General features: G+C 40.9%; 1 protein-coding gene across 2 annotated transcripts in view; it reads left to right on the top strand.

Moving 5' to 3' along the window:
- Positions 1-716: 716 nt before the first annotated feature.
- Positions 717-14,895, top strand: part of dnah5l (dynein, axonemal, heavy chain 5 like) — a 38,984-nt gene continuing 24,805 nt past the window's right edge. Inside the window, exons 1-28 of one of the 2 annotated variants that reach the window (XM_020041943.3) lie at positions 717-802; positions 1,182-1,452; positions 1,848-1,948; positions 2,633-2,821; positions 2,911-2,985; positions 3,105-3,191; positions 3,851-3,922; positions 4,014-4,115; positions 4,267-4,453; positions 4,816-4,981; positions 5,187-5,280; positions 5,547-5,645; positions 5,976-6,157; positions 6,643-6,762; positions 7,789-7,990; positions 8,162-8,257; positions 9,261-9,434; positions 10,124-10,213; positions 10,521-10,676; positions 10,879-11,018; positions 11,187-11,338; positions 11,667-11,874; positions 12,201-12,288; positions 13,047-13,170; positions 13,356-13,525; positions 13,710-13,802; positions 14,056-14,259; positions 14,743-14,823. In XM_020041943.3, coding sequence (XP_019897502.2) covers positions 1,191-1,452; positions 1,848-1,948; positions 2,633-2,821; positions 2,911-2,985; positions 3,105-3,191; positions 3,851-3,922; positions 4,014-4,115; positions 4,267-4,453; positions 4,816-4,981; positions 5,187-5,280; positions 5,547-5,645; positions 5,976-6,157; positions 6,643-6,762; positions 7,789-7,990; positions 8,162-8,257; positions 9,261-9,434; positions 10,124-10,213; positions 10,521-10,676; positions 10,879-11,018; positions 11,187-11,338; positions 11,667-11,874; positions 12,201-12,288; positions 13,047-13,170; positions 13,356-13,525; positions 13,710-13,802; positions 14,056-14,259; positions 14,743-14,823 — 3,714 coding nt within the window. In that variant the 5' untranslated portion in view covers positions 717-802; positions 1,182-1,190. Of the gene's footprint in view, positions 803-1,181; positions 1,453-1,847; positions 1,949-2,617; positions 2,822-2,910; positions 2,986-3,104; positions 3,192-3,850; positions 3,923-4,013; positions 4,116-4,266; positions 4,454-4,815; positions 4,982-5,186; positions 5,281-5,546; positions 5,646-5,975; positions 6,158-6,642; positions 6,763-7,788; positions 7,991-8,161; positions 8,258-9,260; positions 9,435-10,123; positions 10,214-10,520; positions 10,677-10,878; positions 11,019-11,186; positions 11,339-11,666; positions 11,875-12,200; positions 12,289-13,046; positions 13,171-13,355; positions 13,526-13,709; positions 13,803-14,055; positions 14,260-14,742; positions 14,824-14,895 lie in introns of both variants that reach the window. The other variant, XM_013139670.4, reaches the window with a different exon arrangement.

Here is a 14,895-nt window from a genome sequence, read left to right as displayed (position 1 = left end):
AAAAATATAATTATAGATTATATAATTATATAATATTATAGATTAAGTTAACACAATGTGTGGGAAAGTGACAGGGCCTGAATACTGTTCCATGGCACTACTGTATGTTATACGGATAAAGTACGTAAATAAAATATACAGAATGCATCACTCAATAAAAATACATTTAAAAACATTAGAAAGATTGTGATGACAAACATTTATTTTTGTCACCACAATTAGTTGAACTAAGTAATTATTACATATATTTGGGCAAGGCTATCAACCTTGTCCACTTGGTAGGTTAGCTAACTCTCTGAGGATCACCTTACATTGCTATGGCAGGGTTGCCTTGACTGACAGTTATTGGAATGCACCATTATGCCATACTTGGTTACCAAACGTGCATCAGAGATGAATAACTTCCTTGGGTAATCAATAACATGATTTGTTCCTTTCTACAGTTTAACACTGGAACGCAAAGCATGCATGAGCGCTTGCTTTGGCTCTCACGCACACATGTACTCTTTTTCTCTCTCTCTCTCTCTCTCTCTCTCTCTCTCTCTCTCTCACACAGTCAATTCCAGTGTCATTAGCGTTGCCATACTTTAATTACCTGTATTGCATTGAATACATATGAGGGCAACCGTTTGTTTGACTTGCTTTTCACCAGATTAGTGACTGAGGCCAGGGGTAAGTGTTGAGTGTAGCCATGACAACCGTTAAACTTTGTCAGAGCATAACACTCGTTGTGTGCCTTTGGTGTCAGCTTGCATCTACAGGCAGGAGAGAAGAGAGAGCCTGAGAAGAAAACCTGAAAAAGGTATAGTATTCTTTAAATGCAGAGAAAGTTGCTTACTTTCGTTGTGTTATATTTTTAGCTGTTTGATTGATTGTATTGCAGTCAGCCATATGGATGGAATCAACTAAGTTAGACAGCTCAGGAGACTAAAAAGTCTGATTTCATATGCACCTGACATGAATAAAAGTACTCAACTACTGAACAATTCGTATGATATTTACAATGCTGGGGGTATTTACAATGCTAAAACATATTTTTTGTAAAATCTTTACTGTGCCCAATAGTTCATTTTTGGGGAGGGAATTGGGGGCCACAGGCTTGATGTCTTGCAGTTGACCATACTGGATGTTGTAGAATAGTCTAAAACCAAAAGTGACACATTTACTAATTCACTCCTTAGCACTCTAAGATGTGTGACAGTGAAAATCTCCAGTCAAATGAAGTTATGGACCCTGAAATGGAGCAGGGGTCTGACAGCCCCATAGAGAAGAAGGTGGAACCAGGGGAGGAAGTTTCCAACTCTCCCCCAGAGGAAAGCCTCATTGCTGGGGAGATGATCCCTGAAGAAGCAGTGAGGGAACCAGAGAACAGGAATGAGGGAGAGCTAAGCCAACAAACTGCACACAACCATTCAAATGATCTTAAACCTCCCCTTGTTAGTTTACAAAAAGGTACATTGGCGGTGAAAGCCTAGACATATCAACATGCTGACAGTGTAAACTTAGGGCTGGACGATATCAACAATCACAGTATCGCGATAAGTGGACCCAAATACCTCGATAAAAATATATATCACAATTGCTTTGTGTTAAAAACAGCTGAGTACAATTGTGCCATGTTCCAATGCAGTTAAGGCATTCTGCTAACTAAATTAGTGTAATTAACATTAAGAAGTACCTCGATAACGAGATATATATATATATATATATATATATATATATATATATATATTGTTATTGAGGTAATTGGATCCACTTATCGTAATACAATTTTTATTTTATTTCGCCCAGCCCTAGAACACAGACCAGTTACAAGTTAAACAGTAAGGTTTTGTAAAAATCAACAGATGTGGGTATGAGTGGACACAGGCGAATAGGAGGTCATAATCCAGTAAGCAGCATTCACACGGCTTCAGCGGTTTTTCCATCCTCAACCGCAAGTACATCTGTAAGTATACAAGACTCATTTTAAGTTCTGGTCACATGACCGTCCGTATAAAACCACTCTGGTTACATGATCATCCATCTGAAATCTCCTTCCAGCAAACCGATTCTATCCTATGAAAACGAAAAGGTCCGGAAGGCCAATTGGGGTTTAAAGTAAAAAAAATGGGGAACTCCCATAGGTTCTTTGAGTCACTTTTTTAAATGATTCTTCAAAGAACCATTTCAATAGCCTTTTTGGGGTTTGATTCTTAAAGTGGATCTTTGGGAAACCCTTAAAATGAGTCATTTTAAATACTATAAAAAAATTGGGTAGCAGTTTTCCCAAAGTTTCAGTTGTATGATGCCCTGAAAGGTCCTCAAATAACTTATGTGCAAGCCACAGTTCAATGTTACTTAATAAAGTTGATTTGGCAAAATAAACATTTCAAGCTGACTTAGCTGTTTAAAGACAGTAGAATCATGAATTACAGCTTTGCTTGGCCCATATAAATGTTCAGGATGACTAACCAACTAAAATCAAGTAGAATTTTTTTTCAATTCTACTTAAAATGGGCTCAAAGTGTGCACGTTGCTTTTTAAAACCTCATAGTCACTCTTCATTCATCATGTTGTATGCTACTTGGAGTCCGAATGAATGCATACCAGGTTTTTCCTTTTCACCACCATTCAGTCTGGATTTGTTCAGGTTTCTGGAAAACGAACAACGGTCCTCTCCAACGAGGCCAGGAAAGAGATGCTAAAGCAGGCCAGAGCTGCGAAGGATGAGCGCCGTGCCATGCTAGATGCCCGCCACAGATACCTAATTGTCAAGCTTGTGGACAGCGTGAGCCTGGGGGAGTCTGATGTGGAGGAGGCCTTTATATCAGATGACAAGGTAAACAGTTTATGTCAGGCATTCACAAAAGGTATTCTGTGCTTTTGAACTCCCACAGTACTACCTAACTGTCTTAAATTCTGCCCTAGTTCAATCTAATAGAGGAATTCTTTCTGCCTAATGGATCAAAGAGGTTGCTATTCTTTTATCAAGAAGCTAAAGCGGTAAGCTGATCTCCACACAATTTTGTCTTAATAAGAAAACTGAGTGAAGAACCTTTCGTATGAGTCCTTTAATATAAAATATAGTATGTTCAATGTTACCTTTACCCATCTTTTTTCAGCCTTTATCACACCACCCTAGCAGTGTAGACCCTCTCAGTTCAACCACTGGGCAGAAAAAGCTTTTTGTCACCACTGGAACTTCTGAGGTACAGTTGTGATGCAGAACTGGTATAAGTATGTGTTGGTTCTACTTCAGTTTGAAATCCTACACCTGAATATCTTCTATTCAGTAATTATCTCTGAGAATTAAGGACTTGCATGATCCATCTCAGTCAGTAGTGTGACAATTAGGCTAAATGTAAGATGTATTTCCATATCTTTTGTGTGCATATAATTCACAATGAAAGAAAAGTGCAGTGGGACAGATTCAAACCCATGCTGTAACAGTATATGTGCACTGTTGTCAGTGGCTTACAGAGTTGTGACAGTTCATAAAGAGACGTTCTGTAATTGTCACATTTCAGCAGGGCATAATCACAGCTTTCCAAAACAGAAACGGGAATTGTCACACTCTTTCTCCTAAGTGCTTTGTCTGGCACTCAACAGCATATGAGAATAGAAACAGACAAGAACACTCTGCATTGAACATATCCCAGAGCTACCCTTCTCCAAACAAGCACATTAGAATTGCCTTGTAATTACTGGTTTGGTAATGTTTGTAAAAGGTTTGTATTGTAGACAGAGAGACGTGGTATTTGGTAAGTGTGTATTTCCATGGTTTCCAATAACAAACAAGCTGCTTGCTCTTTTGTTTCATTCAGTTTCATCGCCAAACCTTGTGATTTCTTGGCTCTTTTGTTTTCAGGCCTTGCTTGGAAAGTGTTTGTTTTTCTTAAGAACGACAGACAAGGCCATAACAACTGCCAACGTGTCTCAGGTTAGTAAGCCGGTCAGTTTCTGGACACCATTTTAGTGCACAGATAACATCATCGTTGTGTTATTGCTCCAGCATTGTTTCTGTTTTTCAGGAAGTGAATTTTGGAATGCTTGACTGCACTAATGGTAACATTTTGTACAGTTTGGAAAATCTATTCTCACAAATTATGCTGCCTGCTCTCCAGTCTCAAGAGGTAGAGTGTATTTCACTATAAACACACATTATAGGCGTTAGAAGTAAACACCGCAATCTATAAACTGACCGTTGGTTTTGCTTGACTTAGAATTCAACTGTCCTCTATCTCTTCCGCTGCAACCCAAATGGTTTGTTTTGCTGTTCATCAGAATTGGGGCAGCATGAAGGATGGACTCCAGAATTCTCAGATACAGGACTTCTTGAGTTCAGTGGACAAGTTCATTTGCAACCTCTCTTCTGCCCGAGTAAATATGGAAGGAAAGTTTCAACTGGACAAAGTGGACGCTGGGCATAGCCTTAGCAGCCTGTTAGGACCAGCAGACTACACCACTGCAGGTATAGAAAGGACCTAAGTTTTAGCGTCGAAGTTGAATTTGAGTGTGTTATTAGCCTTGTAAATGTATAAATTATCTACCTGTCATGTTTATGCCCAGAAATGATTGCCCCTTGGGGATACTGTAAATAAAGTCGGTCGAATTTAATACAAAGTCCAGTGCAATGACCCTTGAAAAATGTATGACCCTTTGAGTAGAACAGACTCTATACAGTACATCTTATAACGGCAGATACTACAGATGAAACAAACCTGCGAACATCATTGAGAAACGTCAATGTCAGCAGTACCGCAAAGCTGATATATAAGAAAATAAACGCTGAAAGTAAGCATGTAGCAGAGACAGTTTGTCTCCTCCTTGTAGCCAATAACTCAGACCTGGTGCCGGAGCTGGAAGGGGTTCTCCTTCACTGGGCCCACCAGATTGAACAGGTGCTGACAGAGGGCGAGCAAATGAGGAAAGAGTCCGATGATATAGGGCCCTCTGCTGAGTTGGAGCACTGGAAAAGCCGCATGACCACTTTTAACAGGTGCCTATACTCCCTTTTAATAGCAAAAAAAAAATCCAATATCATCCCCTGTTTTGACATGGTGCTCAGCATCGCCGTCTGTCTCAATGCATGACCTTGAACACGGAGAACATCTTCTCCATGCTCATTTGTACTGCCTGGTGGCACATTAGACGCTGCAGGTGTTGGTTGAAAAAACATTGTTCAGTGTGGTATGTTTTGTCAGTCTTATGGATGAGATCAAACAGCCTTGTGTGAAGAAGGTATTAGGAGTGCTGCAGGTGGCCAAGTCAAAGACCCTGAGGACTTGGAGAGAGCTGGTTAGTTTCACAATCTCTCTCTGTTTTATGCAGGATATCACAAATACATTATTTGTTCTCCGTTGTCAATTCATTTGTTAATCATTTGAATTCAAGCAGTTGCTGTACCTTTCCGACTACAGTCTGATCACACATTATTTTATGTCCATTAATGCTAATGATTAAAACTACAGAGTATAGTGAGTTTTCATTTTTTCTTTTTATGTTTTGGTGATGGGGAGAACGCTGCCCTATAGAAATATAACAGACAGTCTTATGTGCTGTAGGATGGAAACATCACGGTTGTGGCAAATGAAGCAAAAGACAATGTGAAATACCTCTACACACTGGAGAAGTTCTTTGGCCCACTTGGAAAGTGCACTCCGGTAAGAACATTCATATCATATCCGGGTAAGAACTGAAAATAGATTGATGAAAATATCGCCATACAATGTTATAAGACTAAATATTGTAATGCTTCTAAGGCTTGATATTCTAAAGCTTCTTAGCAATTGGAGATTCACACAGCCTGTGTACATGTAAATCACTTTCAATCATTAAAATATTGCGAGCCACAAACAGAAGGGACAAAAATGATGGCTATAATGCAACACTTCACTTGCCATTGTTAAATATGGATACACAGTCATTAGTCAATAGCTGCACCTTAATGTGTCCAATCAATTTGACACGTACCTTTGTGTTACCTCATCTAGACGAGCATGTTGGAACACATCCCCAGCCTGATGCACAGCATTCGAATGATCCACAGCATCTCACAGTACTACAACACCTCAGAGAGAATGACCTCCCTCTTTGTCAAGGTCACCAACCAGATGATCACCACCTGCAAGGCCTACCTATGCCAGGTCGTCGCCAAGGGCTGGGATCATGACAGGTAAATACAATCCCTGTGGAGAATGTACCCACAGTCCGGACAATGCGGGCACCACACTAACTGTTTTTGCTGTGTTTACACCTTAATGTTCAGTCCCCATTCAATATCTCACCTTTCGAGAATTGACACAGGGACTTCAGGAAGAAGGAAGAGCATTGTAAGGGATTTTACCGGCATTCTATGTGAGATCCTTCCGGATCTGTAATATACCTTGTCCCCGTTGGTGGACTGCCTCTACAATTCCAAACACAGATTTTCATTTGGTTTCAAGACCGGGGACAAAGAAAACATTGACTGACGTTTGTTTTTATTTTGTTGACAATTTTGATGGGTGCCTAGGTTTCGTCTTGCTAAAAGATCTATTAGCAGCCAAGTCATTGCTTACTGGCAGAAGCAAACAGTTTTTGGGCACACATTTGCCAACATGCATCCCTGCTTTATGTGGTTACATATGAATCAGGTGGTCGTCTGATATCTCTTTTCAGAAACGAGCTGTTGAGAAGGATCAAGGAGTGCACACAGCTCAACCAGGAGTATCAGCTGTGCTTCCAAAGGGTGCGAGAGACGCTTCGTAACAACCCCAATGACAGGCAGTTTGAGTTCAGGTAAAACCAACCGAACTAACAGCTTGGCTAGCTGGGCAAAACCTGATTTTGTCCAATAGTATGTTTTCCAATTCTTAGTAACATGTATCCTGTAATTCCAACCTGTTTGGGTCATGTGTGGCACAATGGATCTGATTGTAATAGACCAATGACTGTTATCTGGATTAGAAAGTGGATTCTAGCCCATCCTATCTGCCAATCAGGGCCGTGTATGTAAATATATTACAATCAGTCTCCTAATGTCAACATGATAATTAGGGGGAAGGGCGCTCTGTTATATAAATGATAAAGAACTACGTGGTGGCTAGACATCTGATTTGTGTAGTATCTTGTCAGTTCTTCTGTGTCGGTATGTGTATTCACTCCAGCGGCATGGACCACCAGGCTACACAGACAGCTCGTCTATGCTGCTGTTTCGTTTGGAGTGCATCTTCTCCAAAAGGCCTTCATTGTACATAATGTAAACAACACTGGAGGCTACTTTGAAAGAACACCTAACTCAAAAAGATCAAAATGCACATCCCAATGAATTACAATTACAATTTTGATCAAATCATTACTATGCACAGTGAGGCTGCATGCCTGTTCCATGGGGAAGCCCTGAAGAATTATTACTGCAGAGGTGTTTTGCTATTATAGTTGGCATGGATGTAGCACAAAATTCTGGGCCCTGTACATAGGCGGTCTCCAAGGGGCCCCTCCCCACTTTATTCAAGATTCAAACATTTTTGAGGGCCCCTCTACACATTAGGGCCCTATATACTTAGTACCCCTTTTCCCCCCAGTCCAACGCCCCTGATAGTTGGCTCTGTTGCCTATGTGCAATACTATCTTTTGAATTCTGTTATTTGAGAGCAGAGACTCCAACAGAAAATACTTGTGCAGAACCAAGATTGACTAAACATCTAGAAAAGGTTGAACCCAGACCCTGGCCTGAAAAATATTTTAGCTATTTCAGAAGCACACACAGTCCTTCATTAGTTGGATTACCAAGACTTCACTGGGCTTCATTCTGTGTCACTGCAGTGAAAATTACATTTTTGGCAAATTTGACACATTCTGCAAGCGACTGGAGAAGATTGCAGACATGGCCTCAGTTTTGGAGGACCTTGCCTCTCTGCAGCACATTAAAGTGGAGGGGATTGAGAAGATCTTTGTTCGCTATCAGAACATTGTGACCACCATCAAGTCCAAAACCTACAATGTGCTTGACCACCGTAAATTAGAGGTACTTCTTCATTAAATTAAACATAAGATAAAGTGCTTATATACATGTTGTATATTCCAACAGCCATGACTTCAAAACGTGGGAATACAAATTTAAAAGAATAACATTTTCTTTAAATATTTTTACTGACATGAAATTCTAGAAATGCTCCTGATTGTCCTCTTTGCTCAGTTTGACAGTGACTACACAGAGTTTAAGTTCCAGATACAAGGCCTCTTCCTGTCTCTCCAGGCATTGCTGACGGCCTGGTTTGAGCAGTCACTTACTGTGAGTAACACCCTGATTATCTGTCACAGAACCTCTAGGATTCTTCTTAGTAAAATATCCAGCATCCGACAGGCATTTTCTGCCCGTAAATGGACCATTTGTAAGATTTGTGATATAAGATTAGCATCAATACAAGAAAACATCTGCCGTTAATTTTTTAAGTTAATGTTTCAAATATTTATTTCTATGAAATTCTTTAACATCCATGAGATATTCCCCATCTAAACGTTCACGCCGTTTGAGAAAATACTCTCCCCCTATCCTAAATCACCCAGGACTAGCTAATTCTATTTTGGTCTTGTTTGGTAAGGGAAGGGGCAGAGGAGACAAGTCGTGTCATGCCCACGCTTCATGTAGTTAGGTGGTGTCTCCTGAGTGTGTCTGTCTGCTGTTGCTTGTGTGGTTTGTTTGTCTTGTCTTCTTTCTTTGAAAAGCCCCGCCCATCCCCGCTCTATCCCTACAGGAGCTCTCATCCCTCTTGCCAGGCTGTCACTGTAAATCAGGATTTGTTCTTAACTGATGTGCCTGGTAAAAAAACATCTGTTCCAGGCACCTGCTCTTCTAGGTCATTCATGTTTTGCACACACTTACATGATCACCCATGCAATATATTGCAGCTAACCTATACTTCCCAATCCATGAACAACCTGATGTCAGGCCAGGAAGAAGCCTGTGGAGACCTCCCCCATTGTAAATGATAATAACGTATGCTTTAAAAAAAATAATAACAATGGCCAGGAAGTCCCCATAGAGGAGGTTGCATCACGGTCTCCAGGATGTACCCAGTTTGGTTACTATATGATGGCACACAGACTTCTGAGACCCTCTACAGGCTTAAGCTGCTCATATGTTGTACAGATGAAGAGCAGCTGTATACAGTCTTGTTATCAAGGAAGTGCCATTAGAGTTTTTTTTAAGTCCGCCTGTCCTTCGATAACCATTGTGTGTACATCATGTCTTTAAGATAACTCTGACCCCTTTCATTGTACTTCTCTGCCGTCAGACTGAGCGAATGCTTGATCTCCTCTCTAAGTTTGAGAATGGAGTCAGTAAGCAGCTGGACCTCACAGATAAATACATGGCTGTACTTCAGCGCTACAGTAGAGACCTGGAGGTCATTAGGAAACTCTATCAAAAACAGAAGGACAACCCTCCCATTCCTCGCAACATGCCTCCTGTGAGTCCATGTGCTCCAGCATTTACTAATTTGCTGTGCTTAGTTATTTAGCAGTATGTCACTCTAGAGCAGTGAGTGACTTGTTTGTTTTGTTAACACGTACAACATTCTCAGTTACACATTCACCTTTTGTTGTGGATAGTATGTATTGAGACCATTATGGCAAATGCAAGAATAATTTCAAATCCAAATACATTTCAAATCCAAATACATTTCAAGAATAATTTCAAATCCAAATACATTTCAGATGGAAACCATTTCATGATCTGCCGATCAACACCTTACTTAAATACACTTACTGGACTTTTGTGAATAACTCTTTATTTAAACATCCCATTTTGAGCTGAATATCTAAAATATTGTTGAAAATGTGCAATAAGTAGAATGATCATACCTCAGTAAACTATGACATTTCTCATGTTGGGACATACATGACATAGGACATGATTTCTGGGGACCCATTTTGGTTTGATGGGGGCACTTTTACCACTAGTGGCCAAAAGTCCCAGAATGCATCTTTCAAGTTGATGTTGGGTGATTGTGAAACCACAACTAGACAGAATAAATGTAAATGCCCTTTAACACTTCACAGTAAAATGACATACAGTGTGAAGAATTAGCCGAGCACATACAGAAATATCACTGGTATTTTTGTGCTTCACATGTTTTAAAATTCTTTTCTCTGGCAGGTTGCAGGGAAGATAATGTGGTCACGGCAACTATTCAGGAAGATTGAATTACCAATGTCTGTCCTGAAAAACAAAATTGACCTTCTTAAGGTACCCTCACTTATGTTTTATAAGTGAGCATGAATTAGAGAAATGGGTTTGGCACTTGGGGTTTGACACTTCCAATCTTTCAGTGTTCTTAAATAATACTTCTGTGGGGAAACATATTCAAAGAAATTAAACGTTATGTGACATCAATGAAATGTGACACTTAGTGTACCTAATTTGTATGGTCTCTCAAAGAAAAAGATAAGCTAAGAATGCTTTCCGTCCTGACTGACCTTGAGCTTAGTTTACTCAGTGGTATGGTAGTGTATCTATTGGTACAGAATCTAATACTTATTTGTTTGGCTAACAGACCTCTGAGATGAGGAAAGTAATCAGAAGCTATAACAAGATGGCAGCTGTTCTCCTTGAGTACGAGCTGCTATACCACCGGGGCTGGAGCCAAGCCGCAGAGAAAGGCCGTCACAGCCTCAACGCATCCCTGCTTGTTAGAGACCCAGAAACAAAGGTTCAGACCAGTCCAACGTGCTACTTTCCAGGCTGCTTACAAAGACAATGCGCTATTGTCAATATTAGACTCAGGGCATGTTACTGAGCAGCCATAAGAATAGAACTAAGCTACACCTTTTCAAAATTCTACATTGTGTTGTGCAAACTTGAGATTTCTGTAGCTTACTAATTAGCACATTTTGTGATGTTTACCTACCAAGGAAATATATGTCAACATCGACCCCCTGGTCCTGGAGGTACTGCATGAGTCTAAGTGCATTCATAAGCTCGGCATCGCAGTTCCCACCGTGATCCTGAGTATGTGTGCCAAAGAGGTTGAGCTAAAAGCCCAGCAAAACAGGTGAGATAGTGACTGAATCAGTTGTTTCAGTTACTAAACTGAACCAGTAGGTCCCTAAGGTCAGGTCTAACTGCGGGAACTGGCGGCTATTGGTGTAAATGTACAATGCATATTTTCTGCTACAAGTGCCAAATGGGATGTTTGAAGAGGGAAATCACTCTGTCACAGCCTACAGGAAATGCTGGAGGACTTTAATGCAACCCTATCTGGGATCCCTCCACTCATCCTGCCCCTGATGCAGCCGTTCATCAGCCGCGTGGAGAGTTCTCTCTCCCCAGGGCTTACGACACTCTCCTGGGCATCACTCAACACCGACAGATGTGAGAAAATTGCTCTGTAGTTTCCTGGTTTAAATTGGACTGAGCTATACTACATTGGCTCTTGGGAGGCCGTGCTGTATGTGCGTGGGCTGTGGTTCCCTGATGTATGACACCTGATTTAGAAAGCGTGGACACTGATTAGTTCACTGTTTAAAATGGTAAAACAATAAATAGGAGAGTATGTGTTACGGTAGGGCTTGACCAAATGCTTGCACACATGTAGCTCTCCAGGCTCGGAGTCAGGCTTGAGACACATGATGCCCGTATCAGTGATTATACCTATCAGTGATTGAAATTAAACCAAACGCACGGCCCTCTTTTCTTACAGTTATAGAAAATGTGTATGGAGTACTCAGAGAACTGGAGGTGGTGGCAAAGGTTGCCATGGATACTCTGGAGTGTCGCATTGAGAGGGTTCTACAGGCCATGTCGTCCACTGCCCTGCTGGTGCTGCCTGAGGACACGCCTGTTTCACCCCAGGCTTTTCAGAGCCAGGCTGAGGACACCGTGAGGTCGGCTGGTCAGAAACTCAAAATGTGAGTGCTGACAGAATCCCACACACAACGAGCACATGTGTACTGTGGTTTGCACTGTTGGATGTTTCATTCTGAAATGTCAGGTTACTGGACATGTGAAATCTTCTTGAATCTTAGCACTAGCCGACAAAATGATGTTAAGAATTGAGGTTTTCTAAGTGATCCTCACTGTGCCAGTGCCGAGCATCAATGTGTGCCGTTGCTGTAGAGTTCACTGACCAAGTTACTTCATGTCTTAAAGCGATTTAGAAAAAGCTGAGCTGAAATAGTTGAACAAATTTGATGGGTTTTGCAAGAACGGTTTTCTAATTTTGATTTCACCGCAGCCAAAGTAAGCAAGTAGAGATTTCTATGAATGAGATGATCGAGGATCTCAAGAAGAGGATGACGCCTGCTGAAGCCGTCAACCTTGAGGTGTGTTAAATGCCCTTGCCTTGGTGTAGATCTGTTTCCTGCTAGTGACACACAAAACTCTTTGAGGTCGTTAAACTTAATCCTAGGCATTTTCCCGGGATGCAAACACACATCTTTATGTCTCAGTCAAGGTTACACATCACAAGAGTGTAGTTTTTTTTTGAAACACCAGTAATAGTGCTAACCTGGTTACATTAGCAATGAACAATTGGAACTAATATATTATATCATGCCTTACTATAAGCCTATTTAGACTACAACAATTGTTGTGGCAACCATTTCTTTTAAAAAACATTAACATAGAATAAAAAATAAAAAGGCCATTCACGCTCGCAATAAGAAACTATGTGCACTGCAGGGCACAACAGTTCCATGCACAGTGCTTTGGACAGACCGCTGACTTGATGCCATGTAAACTCACTGGCTAATGGTATTTACTTGGTAACTAACATGGTGCTCTTCATCACACAAGTGTCCTTCCTGGCATCGTTTTGGTGCCAGTATAAGATGTTTTTAGTTTCTTCCCAATGACGAAATATAATTTTTCTCTGATTCTGGTTTTGGAGCTGGACGGACCCACAGAAGGTAACATGTGACAACTGACATTTTGACCAGTTTATTCTAGGATAAAATCTATCTCAGATGCAAATCTGGCAACAAGTCTTGTTCATCTAAACAAACGGATCGTAGTCTAAAAGCCGTTTGACACATGATAGCTAATGCCATGATAGCTAATGCCCCATTGTTCTCTTTACCAGGGATCCTTCCAGTGTCTACACCCGGATGCTAAACAGAAGACACGTTGCCAAGCTTGTCTACCCTGTTGTTTTTACAACCTGATGGCCCAGTTGTGTCAGAGGAACACAGAGGCCCTGGTCAAAGGTGAGATGTCTGATTCAACATTGACCCAAGTGAGGTACTCAAGGTTGGGATCTACTCGTTTCAATTACACAGACATGTATACAATTGCAACAATTTAATGAAAGTGAAACAAATTAGTCATTAAAGTTAGTTACCTCCAGCCCTACCACTCGAAATGCCCTACTTTGCGTTTCACATTGTCAAAGCTACAAGGTCGTCCCTTGATTCTTTGAGGCGAAGACTGCATGTGGCTAGTACCAAGTACCAGTCTTCATCGTACCTGAGCCGACCTCAGGTCCAGGTTCCTCTCTTCAAGGCTTCTATTGAGCTGGCCATTCCCAACATTGTCCTCAGGCCCAGTCTGGAGGACATCCAGGTACTTGATGCGTTAAAATAGACAATACACTATAAAATCAACATTGGTCAGCATGTTAAGACCCAGTCATTTGTGTGACTCATGCAGTCTATTCAATATGCAATTATTTTACCATCGTTGATAAATCATAAAGCATGGTGGCATTGCTCTCTGTCTTTCTGTCTTCCGTCTTGCTGTCTCACAGAGTACTGTCAACAAAGTTGTTGGCATCGTGCTCTCAGTGGCTAAAGGCATCCCACTATGGAGATATTCCAGTCTCCATCACAAGCAACTTCAGGTGTTAATCTTCAATTTTATTACTCCATATTGGGTGTTATTCCTACCGTATTACTTGTTATTAAATGTTTTAAAGTGTATTATCAATTTACCCATTTTACATTGGCTTGTATAGAAATGTTGTTCACTAATTTTACCTGACAAATACATGCACATGCATTTTTAAAGTTATACTACTGAGTTATGCTATTGAGCGATGATATTGAGTTTCGGTATTGATTTTATCTCTGGGGCTTTTTTCTGTGCTACCCCAGGCTGAGCAAGCTGCTGTGAGGGAGGCTGGAGACGAGGGCCTGCTGACCAAGCAGCTGGTCCTGAAATCCCTCGACCGCCAGCTGGTCGAGCACAAGGACATCACCAAGGCTGTCATCCAGCTGAGCTCCATGGTGTCCTCTCTCAGGACTGAGGCTGGAGACGTGCTGCAGGACTTCCATCACTTCTCCACCCTGTGGAATCAGGTCTGCCTGGCCGCACCAGAGATACAAGACAAAAAGATGGCTTTGTTTTTTTTTTCAAATCGTCAGTAGATACTCTACTACTGTGTGTGCACTCTTCCATTGGATGCACGCTCTTACGCACATGAAAATTAGAAAATAGTATTTGAATCACACCTGGGTAAACTGAATGGTTGGTGTTCCTATCGACTAGGTTTGCTACAGGCAGAATACTAAATTAGAAGTGCTGCAAGACGTTGTTTGATGGTTTCTATTAAGTGTTAACCACTGTAAACAAATAATAAAATAAAAAAAATAAAAAATAAAAAATAATATATTCAAGATGGTCACAAGTTAAATCGTTTATGAGTGATAGTGTGTGTCTGCTGATGCATTACTTTCTGGCTTTGTAAATGGGAATCCAATTACACTATTTTGTGTTCACCTCACATCAGATTTTTTTTCTTTACATATACCTGTTTGTTAATGCAGCCTTGTTTTCTCCAGGACCCTGAGGAACAGGTTAAATTGTTCCTGGAGACCAGTCCATCTCTCCCAGAGTTCAGCACTCAAATTGCCTTGTACTCTGTAAGTGATTTGTCATTGTTTGAAAATCCAATTTGATTTGCTAACAATTTTTGTATATTCAAAATAAGATGA

The sequence above is a fragment of the Esox lucius genome, chromosome 21, assembly GCF_011004845.1.
Source record: "Esox lucius isolate fEsoLuc1 chromosome 21, fEsoLuc1.pri, whole genome shotgun sequence".
NCBI lineage: Eukaryota > Metazoa > Chordata > Actinopteri > Esociformes > Esocidae > Esox > Esox lucius.
The sequence above is the reverse complement of the archived record's forward strand: the minus strand, read 5'-3'. Positions and strand labels throughout refer to the sequence as shown.